General features: G+C 36.9%; 1 protein-coding gene across 7 annotated transcripts in view; it reads right to left on the bottom strand.

Annotated features, from left to right (window-relative positions):
* Positions 1 to 3,752: 3,752 nt before the first annotated feature.
* Positions 3,753 to 19,862, bottom strand: part of TTC37 (tetratricopeptide repeat domain 37) — a 50,111-nt gene continuing 34,001 nt past the window's right edge. For all 7 annotated transcript variants that reach the window (XM_040542079.1, XM_040542078.1, XM_040542075.1 and 4 more), the window contains 11 exons: positions 18,388 to 18,606; positions 17,472 to 17,544; positions 16,687 to 16,740; positions 16,464 to 16,575; positions 15,047 to 15,175; positions 14,282 to 14,403; positions 12,701 to 12,856; positions 9,844 to 9,996; positions 8,013 to 8,143; positions 6,154 to 6,277; positions 3,753 to 4,654 (listed from right to left, as the gene is read on the bottom strand). In XM_040542079.1, the coding sequence (XP_040398013.1) occupies positions 4,577 to 4,654; positions 6,154 to 6,277; positions 8,013 to 8,143; positions 9,844 to 9,996; positions 12,701 to 12,856; positions 14,282 to 14,403; positions 15,047 to 15,175; positions 16,464 to 16,575; positions 16,687 to 16,740; positions 17,472 to 17,544; positions 18,388 to 18,606 (1,351 nt within the window). In that variant the 3' untranslated portion in view covers positions 3,753 to 4,576. The remainder of the gene's footprint in view (positions 4,655 to 6,153; positions 6,278 to 8,012; positions 8,144 to 9,843; positions 9,997 to 12,700; positions 12,857 to 14,281; positions 14,404 to 15,046; positions 15,176 to 16,463; positions 16,576 to 16,686; positions 16,741 to 17,471; positions 17,545 to 18,387; positions 18,607 to 19,862) is intronic.

Below are 19,862 nucleotides of genomic sequence, written 5' to 3' on the forward strand. Positions count from 1 at the left end.
TAAGAAACCTACTACTCAGTCCTTAAGCAGTGTTAGCCCAGTCCTACCATAAGCTATATTGGTTTTGGATTGGTGTAAACACTAAAATCAGCCCTAGCACATTCCTCCAGCTCCAGTGTGTAGGTAGTAATAACATCATGAAACGTGGAATCAGAATATGTACTGATGCATGACTTGGACTGACTCTAAGAACTTACTGGATCATTAAAAGTAGCTAATAAATCAGGTACAAGTGTGCTAAAATGCAAGTTAATTGTTAGCAGATGCATTATTAAGAAGGCTTATTTCTCATCTCTTCTGTTTTACTAAATGAAGTGGTGGTTAGTAGTATAGTACTCAAAAATGTAACTGACATCATGAATTTTGCTTTACTTAAAAACCAAGCAAAAACAAAAACACAAGAAAAGAAATCTGTAAATAAGGAAAAAAAATGGGAGTAGAGCAAAAGGAACATATCAGTGTAATTTCCCAGCAGAGGCTAGTAGGAGTTCTTTAGCAAGGAGGCAAAATAAGGCAGTCATGGTGCAACTGCAATAGAAAAATGAATTTTTACACTGTAACATTTGTTTCCCAAAGGCCTAACACCATCCGTCTCTAAGAGAAGAAAACTCAAGAAGACTGAGATAACCTCCTTTCTCAAGGCTCTTGTGCTTCTTGCTCTACAGAAAAAGAGGTTTCTCAAAACCACAGATTCCAGGTGGCTTCTCTTAAGAAGCCAAACCTGCACAGCATGGTTTCTGAAACTGAATTGATGCAGTCAGTAGGGAACTCTACTTCAGTAATTAATCATGTTCGCCCCTGCTGGGAGAAACTTTGGTGTGTTAAAAGTTTCTCCAGTAACTAAAAAATCCTGGAAAATGATCCCTTCGTGAAAAAACAAAGCGAACAAACACACAAACCAGCAACCAAAGTCACAATATTTCTGCATTTTCACTGAGGCCAGACTTTTCTGAGCAGAGTTTTGGGTTGATCTGCATTTGTCACATTTTCTACATGCAGTAGGAAATCAGCAACATCAAACTCCTAATAATAAGCAGCAGATTGAGCTGTTGTGAATTCATATTTTAGTGTCACTTCATATTCTGTCCATTAAAGGGTGCTTTGCCTTCACTGTAGACTATGTATGGGGTCTTAAAGTCTTTCAATGCAGTCACAGCACAGCAAGACATTTGGTACAGGGCAGCCTCACAACCTTCCTCTACTTTGTTCTAGCCACTCTTGCAATTTTTCACCCGTGTACTTGTCTGCCAGAGAAGCGGCAGTCGGTGTGGCTTGGTGTATTGCCTCCACACCATGTACATTGGCTGCTGAGCAGCAGCAAAAGGAGGAAATGCAAGGTTACTGATGAATGTGTTTCTGAAAGCAAGTGGTCAAAAATCACCCAGAAAAAAACCAAAACACACACACACACAAAAAAAACAACAACAACAACAAAAAAAGACAACCTTCAGAGTCTAACCTTGGAACAGACGAAAGGACAGAACTATTAATGCATGTTTCCTAACTACCTATTCCTTCATGTGGGAATATGCCACAATCAAATGTTGCTTTACCTAAACACTGAATTATGTGATTCTACTAGAAGGGCTTGGGGGTGCAATTATAAATTAAGTTCATACGGGAATATATATTCAGAGCATTGCTATTGTTTGAGTGACATAAAGGAATTATCTCAGTACTTATTACAGCTTACTGTGACCAACCTCAGAATGATCCCTGAGAACAGTAAAAAGTTATTCAACTGTCAGCTGTTAATTCAATAGATAGCAAATTAATTGGGAGAAAAGGATAGCTAAATTCCAGACATCCATGACCACATTCAACTGGACTGCAAGACTGTGGATGCAACTTTCCATTGTAAAGTTGCATTTGTGCATCTTTAAAACATTTCTCCAGTTTTATGTTTACATATTAAATTGATTAAGTGTTCTTACATATGAAAGATGCTCATCAAAGCAAAACTTTCCTATCACACAAAACTATCTGAAAGACAGAAGTAAACATCTGTGGCTGTGTTAAAACTCTCAGGTTAGGCAAGACTACTTTAAATTAATGTAATTAGCCTCTGTACTTCACAATACCATTTTAAGAGAAACTCAAGAGTTGAAAAGAAATCCAAATTAGCAAAAGAAGTGCAGAGAATGAAACAAATGAGTGACCCAAGTAAGCAAAACTCTCAGAAGCAAGCTTTTTTCTCTCACATTTATGTAAAAAGAAATGTAAGCATACAAAATTCTTCATAACTGACGTAATCAGAAGTTCTACCTTGAGATTCAGTAGATCTCATTCCATTCTGCCTTCAGCATAAGACAACATAATAAAACAAAGTATAATTCCGGTATGTTTTTTTTCCTTTACATTAGTAGCAGCCAAATGTATGGCGTTCCAGTCAGTGAAATTCATAACCAGCTCTCAGTTCTTCATTTCAACAATGCTTATGTGCCTTTGTATAGTACTTTGAATTCTAAAGCTGAGCTCTACAATAGTATAAAATATGGGGCTGTCTCAACCCCCGTGAATTCACCCATTTTTTCAGTGGTACAGCACGCCTTCTATGAGTACTGATTTTGTAGAGGCTGCACATTATTGAGGAGAGCAAGATTTTTACCTCATATTGTTTGGTTTTACAGAAACTTAATTTTAAACTCAAGTTCCCTGAATGCTTTTCACTGAGTAGGTGGTAGAGATACGTGCTGTTTTTTTCCTACAGGGCATGTAATATGCTTTTGGGCTGTTTAATTTTCTTGTTCTAAGAGTTCATCATTGATCACTGCAAAAGTTATTGACTTCACGGTCTTCTGAAGAAAGAAAACACTGATTTTTTTTCTTATTATTATTTTAAATACACAGAATACTCAGTTGATGGTTACTTAAGCCAGTTTCTCTGGCCTGCTGTCTTTTGTTCTCCTAGGTGTTAGAAAGATTTGGTGCTGAGCACAGGCTCAAGTGGAAGCATTTCTGTCTAACGCATTAAAAACAAGGGAACGCAGCCACTTACCGCACTGTCATCAGGCTGGATATGATGGCTCTCCCACCACTACAGTAGGAGGCATAAATACCAAAACCATACACAGGGATATGAACTACAGGCTGTAACCCTTAAGGCTATTAATAGCAGAGAGCTAAAAAAAAGTTACAGCTAGTTTTGAGAGTCACGAGTCTGGCTTTTCCAACATTCCCTTTTAATATTCGCAGTTAATGATAATTCTAGACTATGTGAGCAGGCTGCGAAGGCAACCACAATCTAAATTTATCAAAAAAATCTTTTTAGAGTAAGGTATTTTGCAATGAGATGGGTGGGAGAACGAAAGTGTGGGAGACGAGGAGGGATTCTTGCCATTCAGAGAGCTCACCTCCAGAGTAGAAAACCGAGCCTACTGAGCTTAGTTGTCTGGCTTAAAAATGACAGTGGCAAGCATGTGGCTCCCGCCTGCTTTCCATGCATCACTGCGCGTGAGTGGTAGCCAAGATGTTCTGGGTGGGGGCCTCAGTCATCCCTCACCCCAGCTCAGCATCCCACTTTCTTTAAGCCAGATGCAAGTAGTAGTGAAACCAGCTGTGAATTCAATCTAATCCCACTATTTCAGCAGCACGCTGCATGTCTTGGAAGTGTCTGCTCTCCTCTAATATGGGATATTCACCATTCTAAGACTTTTCTAGACATGTCACACAGAAATTATAAACCTGGAATGGACAGCTATCGTGACTCTCTTGTCAACAGCTTGAAAATTGCTAATGGTAACACTAACAGATTAGAATCACTGCTTTATTTTTTTTTTATTTTCATGTACATCAAGGCAAAATAACATCACGTATTAAGAACCACTGTCATGATTCATCCTATTAAGCAGCCAGCAGCAGAATTAACAAGACATAAATAGAGCCTGTTATACACAGTTATAAATACGACCCTGTCCCTGATGATCACAAGCTTTTCTTGATGAGAACATTTACTGAAGCCTGCAGTCAAGGATACACTGCTGCAATTAAGGTTAGCTAACAAAAAACATAAAAAAAAAGCATATAAACGGACACCATATGTCAAATTCCAAGTGGATTTGGGTCTTGACATCAAAACAAAATATATTGAAGGAATAGAGGCATTTTAAATTTCTGTATGTTTTATAATACTTGTGAGGGAAGAGAAGTTTGCTGTTAATTAGCTAGTGACACTCCGTTCCACGAAAAAAGAAAAAGTAGAAACCTTTACAACCTTGCATCACTGCCAATGCAGTTAATATTGTACTTCTTTGTGTGTGGCCAAGGGGTAAATAGAAAACAAGTAGACCCCATTGCAAGCAGTACTGACATTTTAGTGAGGAAGGAAACAAAAACAAAATTCAGGGTTTCCCCTTCAAGCCAAATGTATTTTATGGTGAGACCCATGTCAAAAAAATAAAAAATAACAAAAATCTTGAGTTCAAGAAAAAGTGAAACTAAGGATAAAGCTGCAGCTGAGGCAACAAGTAACAAAACCAGATACAAACAATTAAAAAAGCCCAAACCACATATACTCCTGAAGGATGGCCTTTTTAAGTTGCTTGAGTAGAAGACTTTCCACTTCAGATACTACATGCTAGGCACTTGATGACAATTTCTTGTTTAGTTCCAGAGCTCTAACATCTCCATTAGCTTTGGCATTTTCTACAAGTACCTACAAGGAAATCAAACAATGAAAATTTGAGCTTTTTGTAAGTTTAGTGTTGGTATATTTTACTGGAAATCTCAAATGCATTTTAATTTCTGCTACCTAGCTTCCCTGAGAGATTGAAGTAACCCTTAAGTCCAGATAGGAAACATGAACATTACACATAATCTTGCTTAAAACATTATTCATTTAAAAACAAACAAAAAAACCAATCCACTCTCTAGTCACCCGCTAAACATGTAGTGACTTGCAATGCACTACAGTAGCATCATTTGTTACTTGAGGCTGAAAGTGAGTTTGGTAAGTTCCCTGCTGGCAATGAAACAAGCAGAGCTGGTTGAGACCCATCTCCCTGCCAATGCACACTTGTTCCCTGCTAGAGCATTAGTATAAATCTAAATTTGTCAAAAAGAAGCTTTCTGTGCACCTACTTAAATAAAACTGCCAAGGTTTCCCTTTGCCTCTTAAATTTAACCTTTTACCGTTTACTTTCCACGTCATATTTGCAAACTTTTCTACTAGTTAAAATATCTCCCCTGACAGCGTAATGTTCACAGATCTTTATAAGCTTCTGGCACTTCTCTTGTAATCTAGTTACATTATACATATTTAAAATGATAAACATTAAGTAGAATCAAGTAAATATTAACTCTAGTCATTATTTGTATTTTACTCACTGGTAGAGAGTACAGATGACTTTGCAGAAGCAAGTATAAGGAGATCATATGAAGATCAACCCAACACAAGAATTAATTTATTTTTTTTTTAAATGAAGCTCTGTGTCTGTGTATGGATTTTTACCAATGCCAAGCCTACTTAATGTTTGATCTTGTTAATGATTCAACATTTCACTGTTATCCAGAACAAAAGAGCCCATCATCACAGTGGAAGGAGTGTTCAGATTACTAAGAGAATGTTCTGAGTTTGAGTAAGCAAAGTGATTCCAATTACAAGCCAAATTTAACCACCTCCTTTTACATCACTTTGCAAATTTGTGAATTTGACCAAATCAATTTGCAGAGCACTCTGAATAAAAAATAATGTACCATTTACTATGAGCAAAAAAAAAAAGGTACTATCACAGATATAATAAAAATTGTAAGTACAGAAAGTATAGCCTGCTACTGCTCAGATCTTTTGGGTTAAGGCATACCAGATGGGCTAGAGGAAATTAACATTCCTGATTGCATTATCACATTCAGGTAAAATTCTGTTAAAATGGTCCTCATATCTACTGAGGAGTCACTCGTAGAACTTTCTAATTTGGTTTAGAGAGAGATTTTACTGTTTGTTTTTCATTAGTATTGCAGGGAGGGAGAGAAGACTTTTCAAGCAAACTGAATACAAATTGAGCTGTGTTTCGTCAGCATGGAATTCCTAAACACTGCAACCTGTAGCACAGGAGAGCCACCACTTCCCTAGCTTCTCTCTACCCCACTTACAAGTTAAAAGCACAATACTCAACGGGAATTGATTGAATTTCTATATGAAATGGACTGTCTTACATCTATTAATTCATAATCATCTTTGGCATACAGATGCTGCAGGAGGTACCAGCGTGCCACTGACACTATGGATTCTGGATTCCCTGGTTGGTAGACCACTCTTTCCAACATTCGACGAGTCTCCCTGGAAGCACAACCAAAACACAATCCAAATCAACTGCAAATTTCACTGACTAGATTGCATGTAACACACCAATATCTGACGGTAAGCAACAATAACCAGAAGTTATGTAAGGGAAGGTCCTTGTACCCACACCACCCAAAAAAGAGAGGAAGCTGAGTTGTGTGTTCCTTTGTTTGCTATGTAGTTGCATCTGGAAAGCCAGTTTTCAGCTGGAATGCTAAGGAATACTGCCACGGTTATTATATTTAATAAATTACATTCAGGATAGTGCTTTAACTAGTGACTAACCTGAATTAAACTGAAATAGCAGATTTTATAACTGCTACAGTAACAAGATAAACATGCTGTCTCTGTGAACTCAGCAAAACTTCTGATTTCAGTATCTGCTGAAAATGACTTCAGTACAGCAGACACTCTCTTGTTTAAGAGCTACAGAACAAATCTTTTGGAAGATAGATGCTCCTGTGAGAAGCAGCTATTATGATGAGTCTTAATAATCCCAATGAAATTTAATATTATACACAAACATTTAATCCAGGCACTTACAAAACATACTACAGTTCCTGTAAAACACAGGGGCAAGATGTGAAATTGCAGGAGATGGATTTTTTTTTTCTTACAGAGTACCACAAAGAGTTTTAAGCCTTATTTGGCTGACACTACCTTCTAAAACTGCCAGCTTGTAGCTAACAAAGATGTTTTCTAAATTCATCACATTATTAGAAATGTGGCAAAAACTTGCAGTTAAGTTTAAGGATACAGTATTCACTCCGTGGTACGCAATCAGATGTGGTTTTTGTTTTGAGAATTCTGTCCTTTATATCAAACGTTGTCCTTTATATCATTACGATGTGATTTAACAGACTGATTAGAGGTTACATCTGTTTCTGTTTTGTTATTTGTAGTTAAGATGAATTTCTTGTTACAGGATTTTGAAACATATTGCCTCATAGATATATCACAAGATCTAATCAATTGTTCAACTAAGTGAATATTTGAAATTAAAATACAATGGATTTTAATTGACTATACAAGTTTCCAGCCCAATTTTATTATAAACAACAACTGTCACAATCACATTAGACTGTCACCTTCTTAAAAGCTCACAGAGAAAGTAAGACATCTCAGAACCTGGAGAATCTAGTTCATTAGAATTATCTATAAAAAACATCTAGAATTTTCCAGCTTTCCATAGCTTAACCAAGAAATCTGTAAGAAAAACCTTGACTTAATAGCCAGGCTCATAAAGTAGGGGATTCAATGTATCCACTTCAAACCTCAGTCTTCCTCCCATTCCTCAATGGGAAAATGAGCACCTGTCTGTTCAGAAATGGACAGGAACCTTGACTTAGACTTAAATGAAAGCAAAATGGATCCCAGCAATAGTGATAGCATAGTGATATCTCTATCTGCCATGCTATTTAACAAGATCTTAGAGGACTTTATAGTTCTTCTGATTAATTTATTCAGATTAAACGCTATTAAAAAAAGCTTAGACCTGTTTTTCTCTTTGTGTGAAGGTCATCTACAGTTTTTTGAGAAGAGAAGGAAGATTCTGCTGCTTTCAGTTCCCCACACTACTAAACTCCCTCCCTCCGCTCTCCCTTTTAAAGTCACTTCGAGAATTAATTCACATTTTCAATTTTCTTTTAGGTCTTGGAGTTAGATCTAGGCATAATGACCACTTATACTTCTAGACAGTGTATTCCATTTAAGCTTAATAGATCACAAATACCTTGCTCCCATTTTGCGATTATACTGCAGTAGTGCTTGCAGGAGAGATGCCAAGGGGCAGGATGAGAGTTTCAAAGCTTCAGTTGTAGCCTCTTGAACCAAGGATGGCCAATGCTCATTTGGGACATTAGCCTATGATTTAAAAAAAAAAAAAAAAAAAAGAGAGAGAAAGTGCTTCATTGTAGTGTGTAATATAAGTCAGTGTTCGTTTGCAGCCCTCTACAGACAAGGTTTAAATCAAATCGTTCTGAGTTACATAAAATGTTTGGCAAGTTAGTACGAAACTTCATAAAAACGCTGATTAGAAGAGCCTGGAAAAGTCAAATTAAGTTGTCTTGGACAAACCTACATTCCACTTGCTTATTTATATGAACAATCTTTCTGTCGTTTTGTTTTTATATACGTGTTAGTAATGACTGTTTCAATCACAAACCCTTTGTTTGCTCTTCATCTTGTAAACCTTCATCCCATTAAATAAACTATGTTAGAATGTAGAATTCATTCCCAGAGAAGACTGGAGAACATAACATGTTTTACTAGAAGTAAAAAAACAGCTCCAAGATGGGAATTACGTAATAAAGCAACTATTGAGAAAGTTACTGTATCTTGGTTTAAGAAAACCTTACTATTGACCAGACAGAATTCATACTGCTGTGCTTGAAGGGGTGCCTAGGTTTTGACCGGGCTCTTGCACATTTCTTTAAGCCAGTGCAGATTAGAGGGGCCTAATAGGAATCCATGCATCAACTGCTCTGCTCGTGCAAGAGTAGAGATGAGATGATCAGTTTCACTCTAATTACATTTTTAAATAAAGTCATATAATATCATGCAATTTAGGCCAGTATCTGAAGAAGTAGTGTTAATTCAATTAAAGAGTACCTTGTGACCTACGCAGACATTTGGGAGATTTAGGAAATAGGAAACAGTATACTAGAAAAAGGGCAGAAAAATCACGGTAAGAAAAAATTTTGTCACCTGACAAATTCTGCTTTTGAAGCAGATGGTTTGTGAGAAAGGAATTTGTCTACTCTGATGGGGATTCTCTTTTCCCACCAGAAGCATCAGCTTTGCAGGTTTATCCTCAGTAAAGCTGCCTGTCTTTCTTATATAAGCACTCAGGGTGCTATGGGGTACCTTTGCCTGATTTTGGATAAGGCTGTTAGCTTAATTATCTGTTAAAATACATCAGAAAGCATTAGCCGAGATCACAACGGTATCTACCTGTTATACCAGTTTGAAAGAAATCTGACAGTACACTGCAAGTTTCTAGAGTGACAATGCCTAAAGAGAATGGACACTCTCCAAGGAATTGAGTTATGTTCACCTGGCCCATCGGTGCAAGGAGTAAGTAGAACAATTTTCTTTATATCGCAAGGTACACTTCCCTTAGATTGTCTTTATACTTCAAGGCAAGGCACCATATCTAGAAATGACCACCGAGCACCAGGCACCAGTACAGGAAAAGCATTTATTAAAAAAAAAAAAAAAAACATTTATTAAAGCTAGTTATCTGAGCATAAGGACAGAGATTTGAAGGGTAAGGCAATTTTGATGATAGAACTGAATCTATTAGAGAACTAAGCCTTATTGAACAAGTTAGCCTGTTACATACCAAGTGATTCTACTTGATTATTTCACAGCAACCTCTCTTACAAAGGAACACTCTATAAACAGCCCACTGCCCCTTGAAGTTTTATTTTATTCTTTAGTCAAGTTGTCACTCATAAAATGCAAAGTCATTTAAACAAGAGTTTCATTTAAAGACTACAGAAGCTACTACATTACATCAACTCCTGTTACATCATGCAGTTATATAATTTTAATTATCCTACCATGCAGATTTCCAGTGCTAGCATAGCCAGCCTGAGCAGACTGGATAACTTCCCACTCCAGCTGCCCTGCTGTGACGCCAACTGCAGACTCTTTCTGTAACACATCTCTGCTCCAACCATCATTCCTTGGGACTGATATACTTTTGCCAGCCACTGAAAATAAACAGACAAAAAATCATTTAAGGAGCCAACAAAACATGCATCCCATTAGGCAATACAATTTATACAATTTAGTTTTGTGTTTTGTTTTTTTTTAAAGAGTGCCACACTATAGCGTTAGCTAAAACACCACCACTCACCCCACCCTCATTCCAACATACTGCACACTATCCTGCAGGAAAACGTAGTTTCCTGATTGCAGAGCCAGCAGTACATCTCACTATAGTAACTTATGCCAGACATCTATGTCCAACTATCTGATAGCTGTCTTCATCTGGAGATTGCTCACAGATGAACAAATAACTTGACTGGCTTTGTGAAAGTCTAGAAAGGCTAAAAGAGAAAAAGAGAATTGTGTAGTGCCTCACTTGTTTCTAAAAATTCTGTAGAGTTTAACAGAGATTCCAGCACAACTGAGTAATTTCAGAAACATGAAAGATATTAGAATGTGAGTCTGAGCTCAGATAAGGGGTGTACAACTTGCACTACACAGCTTCTTTGCCTACCGCAGTCATCCTGGAGGCACTACATGGGACAAAGTAGGAAATAGGACCTGTGTGCAGAGTTTCACGCTCCTGTGAGCTTCACCAGCTCTGGATTCACTCACAAATAGAAGGAAAAAGATTCTAACTTCTCCCTCGTTAATTGCATAACCATGTCACATTTTTCCAAGGAGAGACAGCCACAAGTTTGCAAATCCCTGACATACGCATAATATACATCAAAATGCATAAGGTACATTTAGAAGTATTATTTGCTGGATAACCAAGCAACCAAAGCAACTTCTTTTTTGAAGAGAGAATTCTCCTGCTTTTAAGTAAAGGACTTCTGCTAGCTGATGACTGCCTAGTATAAAAAGGGGAAAAATTCTTAACCCTTTCTGATGCACAGAAGTCATTTGTCAACAAAGATTTTCTAGTGTGTCCCTTCTTATTAGCACTAGTGAGATTATGAACCTTTGCCATCAAGCTGCAGGACGACTCTGTTAAATAAAGCAGGTGCTAAGTGTTAAGTAACAGGGTGCTCCACCTTCCTCCTAAAACCTTTCCTTGGGCTCACTGCTTCGCAGCTGAAGATAGCTAGAACATAAGATATGAAGGAGAAGAGAACGCTCATGCAAGTGCACCATGGCAGACATGCAAGACCAGCTTTTTCACTCTCTCCCTGGTAAGCCACAGCAGAAGAACAGCCATCAGAACAGTAGTTCAGCAGCTCTCCTAAATCCCAGAACAACCATTTAGACATATACCAAAAACTTAAGCAAAAATCTAAGCTAATGGCCACTCTAATTTAGTAAAACTGTAGGACATTGCGATGTATACTTTTGAGTATGACAAAACATTTATCAAACTCTTAGGGAGTCTAGAGCCAGAAAACATGAAAGCATAGCTATTCACTAGGAGCAGCTGTAGCAGTCAGGCAAGCTTCTTGAGAACTCTGTCCTAGCCCTGAGAAATATTTTCTTTAATTGAAGACTGAAAAGATCTTATCCAGATGTATTTTATGTATTCTATGACCTGGATTAAAACAAAACAAAACAAAAACCACATACATGTTTAGTTCACTTCCTTTCCCTGCTTATAAGCAAGACAACACTTGGCTATGCAAGAGATGCCTGAAGAACTCCATTTTCAATATTATTACTAAAATAATAGAGAACATAATCATGTCTTACATACCCATGTATTTTACAAATCCCATCTGAATGAGTTCTGCAGTTCAGGAAGACAAAGTCTTACAAGTCTAAGGAAAACATATCAAAAAAAGCACCTTTCCACAAATGCTACTCTTATGTTCCAGAAGGGAAGATGACCTGCAGCCTTGTGACAAGGGACATAATGATCTCTATAGCAGCCTTGGTCTCATCTTCTAGGATTGAAATCACCTTTAGTGAAACTTTCTGGTAAGAAGGTTTTGCGTGTTCAACAGGCAGAGGGAGCACCGTACTTCCTGCATCTACATGAAAACCTCTGAAAGTTCAGGGAATTTTGCTAAACATACTCCTAATATCAGTGAAGGAAGAGAGTAACTGTAATCAACAGCAACAGTTAGAAAAAAATATATATATACACACATATATATACACAAATATGCTGCATTGCCCGAAAGACCTTTTGGCATGTGTCAGAGTCTCCTCAGATTGTCTCATAGAAGCAGCATATGAACTAAGTTATAGCACCTTCATATTAACTAAATATGACCTCCTGCAATTCCATGAAAGGAAGTGAGCAAACACTGTTCCTGTGAGTGATTTCTATTCCTCCCAGTCTCAACTGACTTGAAAGTATGGTGACACTTGATGTCAGAAAATTATGGAACTCAAGCGAGAATAAAGAAGTGCAAACAATTTACCTCCATCTACTCTTATAGGCTACGAAATATTTTACTGTTTTCTCACATTACTAAGTCATATGACCCCAAAGACACAGGTGTCAGGTGCTTAACCTCTAGGTTTTTAATTCTGCCCCCATGTCTGCTTGTTCTTTCTAACACTTGTCATTATTTCAACTATTAGAGAAAATTAACAAAGATACAGCCTTATAAAGAACTGAATACTAGCTATTTTCTTTGTTACTTACTGTCAGTGGACAAAGAAAAAGCAAACAGTGAAACAAACTCTCGCACACTTATCATGGATACTCTCAGAGCTCACTGTAACAAGCAGCATACCAAAATCAGGGAGACAATCCACACTTACTTGCCAGGCTGCAACTGAAGAACTGGTCATGACTGTTTTGCGAAGCTCCTCCAGGATGGTATCTGGAAGCTCTTTGTGAGTTTGCAACAGCTGCTTACACTGAACTTGTCTCAAAAGCAAAAATAGAGCTGGGTGCTCAGGACAGCTCTTTAAACCCTAAAACCAAATGGAATCAGAATGATCAATTACAAATATCAGAAGATACTTTCTTTTTTGCCATGTGAGTCTTTTACAGAAAAAAGCATTGAAAACATTCTCAAGATCCTTGCAAGATGGCATTTTCCTCTACTCTGCAGAAAGAAGTCTTCCAGGAATTGACACATGGGAAGAGGAACTTATTTTCCTTTTCCCCTTAAAATACATTTGAAATCTAAATTTTGCACCTGTCTTACTATTAGAGGTTTCTGAAAGATAGACAGATAAGTGGCAGACCTCCAGCTCCAGTTTGGCTTGACAATCACTACAAGTTTTGGGCTGATGGGAGAAAAAGTCTATCCCACGACCGAAGTGACCTCAAGAATGTTCAATTTTTTGTTCAGTTTTGGTTCTCCCAGATAGGGTTCTTTATTCTCATTGGAACAGAAGCACTTTACTAAACATTTCCTGCCTTAACAAGTTCCATCTTTGAAGAATGCCCAGATTGCAGAGACTTTATGAAACAAAGTAGAAGCTGTTAGTATTTGCTTCAATTTTTCTACCCAACAGCAAGTGTGGAATTAAGTTGCCTGTCTCAAATTCAGAGTGCAGTGCCGGACTCGTCATTCCCAGTTATATCCCCTTCTGGAAATCCTAAGATCCAAAACACTCGGTGAGAGCTAATGATACCAGAGAGTCTTACTCTGGTTTCTACAGAAACTGCAGGCACTGACTCTCTTTTCCCTAAATTAGTTAACTAACAAAAATCAGCAAAAATCACTATAATCTCTTCCTACTCCTTCCCCAGATACCACGTAGTATTTGTGGCAATATCCAACCCTTTTTAATATAAGCAAGGTCCGTATACATGATGTGCAGAAGAGGAAAACACCTCCACCCCAAGCACATTTAGGGGAAAATACTTTCCTGTCTCTTAAAAACCCCAGCATGTTCACGGAATCTCATTTTTAGGAATTAACTCCCTTCCCCACCAGTACAGAAGTGCTGTAAGCAAGGAACACATCTGCAAGGGATTAGCCATTTTTCTAAGTGAAAGTCAAGGATGTCTGCTGCTGAGTCCAATTATTATTTTGTTAATCTTTTGCAAACTTCCTATATACACACTTGAAGGCTGTTAAGACAACAGTCCCCTTCTCCAATTGTGTTGCCTCAAGATTTTTCCTTTTAATAATTAAACTTGCGGCGTCCACTTGTGGATCTGAAATTGACTACCAATGTAACTTAATCACAGATTAGAAGACAGTTAAGTCCCCTGAAAGTCTCCTGATTGGATTTCTTGTCTTGAATTTCTCTACTGCTTTGCCTAACTCTAAGTTAGTATTTAAAGGCAGGAAGGGCAGAATAAGTTTCATCACCCAATACATTCATCATGCAATGATTTCTATACAACTCTTTTCACATTTTGCCAGTATGCTGCTGTCATACCTTGGTACAAAGTGCTTCAGCTTCTGAGATTCTACCAGTCTCCTCTAGACTGGTGATAGCTTGACATAGAGACCAATCTTCAAGAGTCCGGATATAATTACGTGGAAGGTTATTTTCTCCAGCTGCAAAAGCACATAAAACACTTAACTGAGTTACTGTACACTCTATAGTGCCCTACCATGTCACATGTAATGGATATTGACCTAGTAAGGGAGAATTTCTAGGAGTACTGGTCTGACATCACTTCCTTCATTAGTAGGAACATTAAGAGATGATAAAATTGAAAACAAGACAATGGAACAACAAATCCACCCTTTGAGTTAATGGTTTGAAAATAATTGATTTAATTCCAGTTTTCAAAATGCTATGGATATTAAACAAGGCAGGCCTATTAACTGAGGTTATCACTCTACTGGAAAAGTTACAAAGCTCATTGTAACTTCAGGCTTTTCTTGTGAACAGTGTTCCTTTGCTGTAATATGCACCTCAGAGTTCAGAAGTACTATTTAAAAAACAAACAAACAAACAAACACATTTGAGGCTCTGGATAGAAATGCAAGCTACAATTAATTAATTAATGCTAGCTCTACATTAGGATTTAGTATTTTTATGGGAAAAAATACAGTTGCAACTCAAATTACTACTATGCAATTCACATTGTATATGCACGCTTCTGAAATTTAGGATAGTATTGCAAGCTTAGAACACTTCAATTATATTTCTTTTCTTTTTTTTTTTTTTTAATTAAAAAGTTTTGTATCTTACTTTTGGCTGAAATTGTAGATACGAGTGTCATCTCTAGACCTGTTCGCTTTGGCTGAGTGTTGTTTAGACAGACAACAGTGTTCTCAGCATGACAGGCTGCCATTAGCACTGCCCATGCAGCAGGGTTATCTAGGAGAAAACAATGGTTAAAGGCAACTCGTGCCCATTCTAAATAGTCTGGTAGTTCATTTAGAATGATTAAGCATAAAAACATAGCCATCAATGGAACTATGTACAGTAAATAAAGGTAACAAGAGCAAGGCAAGTAATCCAATCAGACATACACATCAGCTCAGCCCAAGGCAGCAGACAAGTGTTTGCCTCTAACAAGTAAACTTCTTCAAATCTTAAGGTAAAAATGCCGTTTCTAAAGCCAATAAATGTATTTTTCATATGGACACTGGTGTGTTTGATTCCAGCGACACAGACTAACCTTGACTATCATTTAGTACCACATAAGAGAGACAGAAAAAATCCCAAGATGCCATCCACAGCTTCCAGTCACACCGGCTCATTCTAGTTCAAGCAGCAGCATGCAAGTTACGGTGATCACAGATAGGTGCCTACTTCTGGTGTCAGCTAAATCAAGCTCAGCATTAGCTTGAATTAGTCCAGTCAAGAACACCTATAACTGTAAGAGTCTGGTCTCTGTCCTGAATCAGACAGAGCTCAATTAAAAATTTCAGCTATGAAAATTTTCAGTCCAAAGATAGTTTTTTCTTTGTCAAGAAAATAAAAGACAGCTTGACAATCTAATAAAGTAGAATGTAAACTATACTGCTTATGAATAGCAGTCAGTCTTGTGTATATCTGGGGGAAAGTAAGTAAATTTTTTTTCACTTTCAACCACACTGACCCGATGCATCCAAGCAAAAATAATGCAGAACAAACAATGTTTTAGTACTTTGTTTTCAAGACTTACTTTTTAAAGCCCTTAAAAACCCTACCAGATTTACACTTTATACATTTAATGAAGATCACCATTTAGAAATAGGTGAACAGCTGCCTACAGTTTATAACAAGCATACTGTAATACAAAATTTCCAGTCCTAATTCGCAAGATAGATGAGTAAGTCTCCGCTGCTTGGTGTGGCATACTGACCCTGAGGGAACAAGTGTTTTTCTTTTTTCTTACGTACAAAATAATACTTATCTCTTCTCCTGCTGAGGAAGTAACAAATTGCTCATGTTTTCAGAACAAGCCATGAAACTCAGGGATTTTTCCCCATCTGGTTGAAATCACCAAGCCTAAACTTGCAATGATAGTTAAAATTTCCATTCAAGGCGTTCTCCCCAAAACATACACAGGCAAAACAAAATAACAGAACGACCCAAGAAAAGCAAATACTTTGTTAGCACAACAATTTTTGTTTCTGATTAGTAAAAAAATCACTAGCGTATTTGAGAGCACAGTCACCTGGACAGAGGTGGATTGCCTTCTGAATATTTTTCAGAGGATTTTCCCTCTGATCTTTTAACATGTGACATCCTGCTGCCAGCTGATTAACTGCAACATTTAGTAGGACTTCCTATAAAATACAACATAAGAGTGACTTAACACTACATGTAAGTGATCAGATGGAGTTCATTTTAGGATTGTATAATGGAATTATAAAGTCTGCATTTTAAGAGAGACAAACCTTCCCATAGCTTGAATCAAGTGCATGTGCAATGTTTCCTGCCACGGCTCCACCCTGCAAGATTAAAAAAAAAAGGTTATATGGTTAAGAAACATTACAATATCTGTAAGGCAAGATCTTTTTGTCTGTATTAATCAGAAATATAAAGTTTGCATAATTAAATATTTTCCTTTCCTACAGACAAATGTCTTTGTAGAGAATTATGAAGAGATATTCAAGATCAGAACTTATCCACAACTTGTGTTTGTAAATTAAAGTTTCATATAGATAGGGATTTGTTTTCAGGTGCTATTTCTTTTTAGATATTTGACATACATTAAGGGAACGAATGTTTATTTGGAGAAGAGGTACCAGTAAGTACAGAAGCAGCAAAGAAATACTGGGTAATGAAATAAGTAAAGTTGAGTACAGTAACCAAATTCAACATATATAATACCTTTCTTTAAAACGTATATTGTATACATATATAAAAAATCCTTTTATATAAATTAAATACATTAAGTACAATCTTTTCTTGATGAAATACTTTTAGTAGATTTAGTCTATTTCAAGAAGATAAAGGTTCACTACGCCATTAAGGACACAAATGGATAAGTAATTTGTTAAGGGTGTTCCTGTGCATTGATCAAAATGTATTTATATTTAAAGCTTTCATGTTAACTAGTGAATGCACGTGTACTGAAGCATGGTGTGTTTCTGCTTTTTTCTTCAGTTAAGAAACAATATGTAGTACACCCAGGTTATAAACAGTACAGATTTATTACAGTGCACTACAATGCACTTACTTTTGCCTTCTGTAACGTATACAGTGGAACTAGTCGAGACAAAAGAGACCAAAGAGCAGGATTATCAGGGTTACTGGGAAAAAAAAAAAAAAAGAAAAAAACCCAAGCATATTAGATTTTTCTGGTTTGAAAATGAATCCGGTCTTCTGTGACTTTGTAGGCAGCTGCTGTAAATACCAAATAGATCTTTTGTTTTTAGAAAGAAGACTAAGTGCAGTTGTAAATAGATGTGTCTAGTAATTTAAAACAAAGAAACAACACTGGTATTATAGTACTGGCTAAAGAAATAAAGTGTATAATATGTATATTAATATTCATGGGAAGAAAATGGACAAACTCGAAGACTACAGGTTTGGTCTTCATAGTCTGAGGAACAAGAAATTTTAACCGCAGTTTTGGGGAAAAACATTGTTTGAAGCATAGCTTATGAAATCACCTGGATAGAGTGTAAGGTGTGACTTGTTTAAAGGCAATAATTAAAATTCCCCCTTCCTGTAATGCCTACGTTACTCAAAACACTTTTAAACTCAGACTTCTACTTAAGGGAATGAACTGCTTCAGCTGCTGTTAAATATTAAATAAAAGCCCTAAAGATTTTCTTAGTTGAAAGTTCTGGTAAGCAAGATGAAGAATGCTTTTATAGCATAGTGAACTGATGTAACTACCAAAGAAGCCACCAAAACAAAAAACAGAAAAAAAACATACAAGCCATGAAGTTTTTGCCACTTGATACCTTAAGTCAGGCAGAATAAAGCAAACTTCTGTCTGCTGATTCTACAATCTTAAATTAGCCACTTTCATGTTTGAAAAAAATTCTTTAATAAGAGAAAAACGCTGCAAAAGAGTTTTGCTTACTAATCAATATCAATAAAGAAACACATTTACAAGGCAATCTAAATGTTAACAAAATACATACCTATGTATTGCTTTTGAGACTTCTCTCTGGACTGCCACATTTCTACCTTGTAATGCATAAACAACAGATGCAATAAGGCACCTCTCATAAATCCCATCTTTTCCTTTCTCGTGCTTCAGTAATTCTTTTAAGGCTGCTGTCGCAAGTGTAACGTCCTGCTTTACCAGTCCTAGCGTGCACAAAACCTTCAGACTTTCCGTACTAGGTTCCTTTAATGAGCTGTTGAATCAGAGGGAAAGGAGACATTATTTTGGAGCAGAAATTAAACTTACTGTCAATACTACAGTACTTGATGGTTTTGAGTCCTCTTGCTCCCATATATCACCTATGATATGCTGAATTAACACTATGAGATGCTGGAACAAGCTAGATCAGTAAATTTGAGATATCAAGATACAGAAAGTGGTTGTGCGCCATTTCAGGTAGTACGCTACACTCAGTAGTTATAACTACTTGGCAAGGCTCCAACACATTAGCTATCCTTCAGTAGCACCCATAAAAGGAATGGCAAAAGAATGTCTAACACTGAAACCTATTTACTTTTCCTGAAGACACCTGTACTTCTAACTCATGTCATAAGTGAGCTGCAGTGTGCCTGTTTCCAACTTTGCAACAGAAATCCAGGAAGCAAAAAGGCAGAAATGAGCCTGCTGCATAGAACTGCTCTTTCAATTTGGCTCTTCTGAGAAATTAAACCTTGTTTACGTCAAGATTTCTTCCAACTCAGTGTACTCCGAGCATGCTTTCCACCATCGATTAGTTTTAGTATCAGTACTAAGTTATGCTATTCTGTTCATTATGAGAGTTTAACCTCATCTCAACAGTACTCCCATCTTTATTGGAGACCTACTAGCCACAGTGAATGACTTTTTCCTGCAAATTATACAGTATAGGCGGAGAACTCTCAACTCGAACTAATCCTCTGAACTTTGACTTTGCATAATACAGAGAGCTCATTACAAACAACCAAAATCAAAGATGTTAACTAATGTACTAATTGAAGTTATTCTTACAACAAAGGTAATTCAACAAATGACAATACAAATTAGAAGGAGGCAAAAAAAAAGAGAATAGGGCATGGCAACAGTAATTTGGAGTTACTTAATTGTCATGTCCTATACACAACTGCAGAATGAAATGCTGCCTACTTTCACTTATCAGGTGACTACAATAAGGTTCCTAACCAAGCTTTTTTAGAATCATTTTTATAAATAATAATCCTTAGATAAATAATCTTTAACTAATAATTAATCTTACATAATTTCTGCATTTGAAAGATACACAAGAATGTGAACATCCTATTCTATATTTTGTTTTCAGTCCCTGGCAAAAAAGAAATCCCACCAGCTGTTACATGCAACCTTGAATAGCCAACATCAAGCACGTCAGCTAGTGGAAGGGTATAGCTCTCCCATGAGTAAGAAGAGTTACTCTATCACACCAGCTACAGAGACATACTCATTACCAAAATCTCT

This window comes from Cygnus olor, chromosome Z, assembly GCF_009769625.2.
Source record: "Cygnus olor isolate bCygOlo1 chromosome Z, bCygOlo1.pri.v2, whole genome shotgun sequence".
Lineage (NCBI taxonomy): Eukaryota > Metazoa > Chordata > Aves > Anseriformes > Anatidae > Cygnus > Cygnus olor.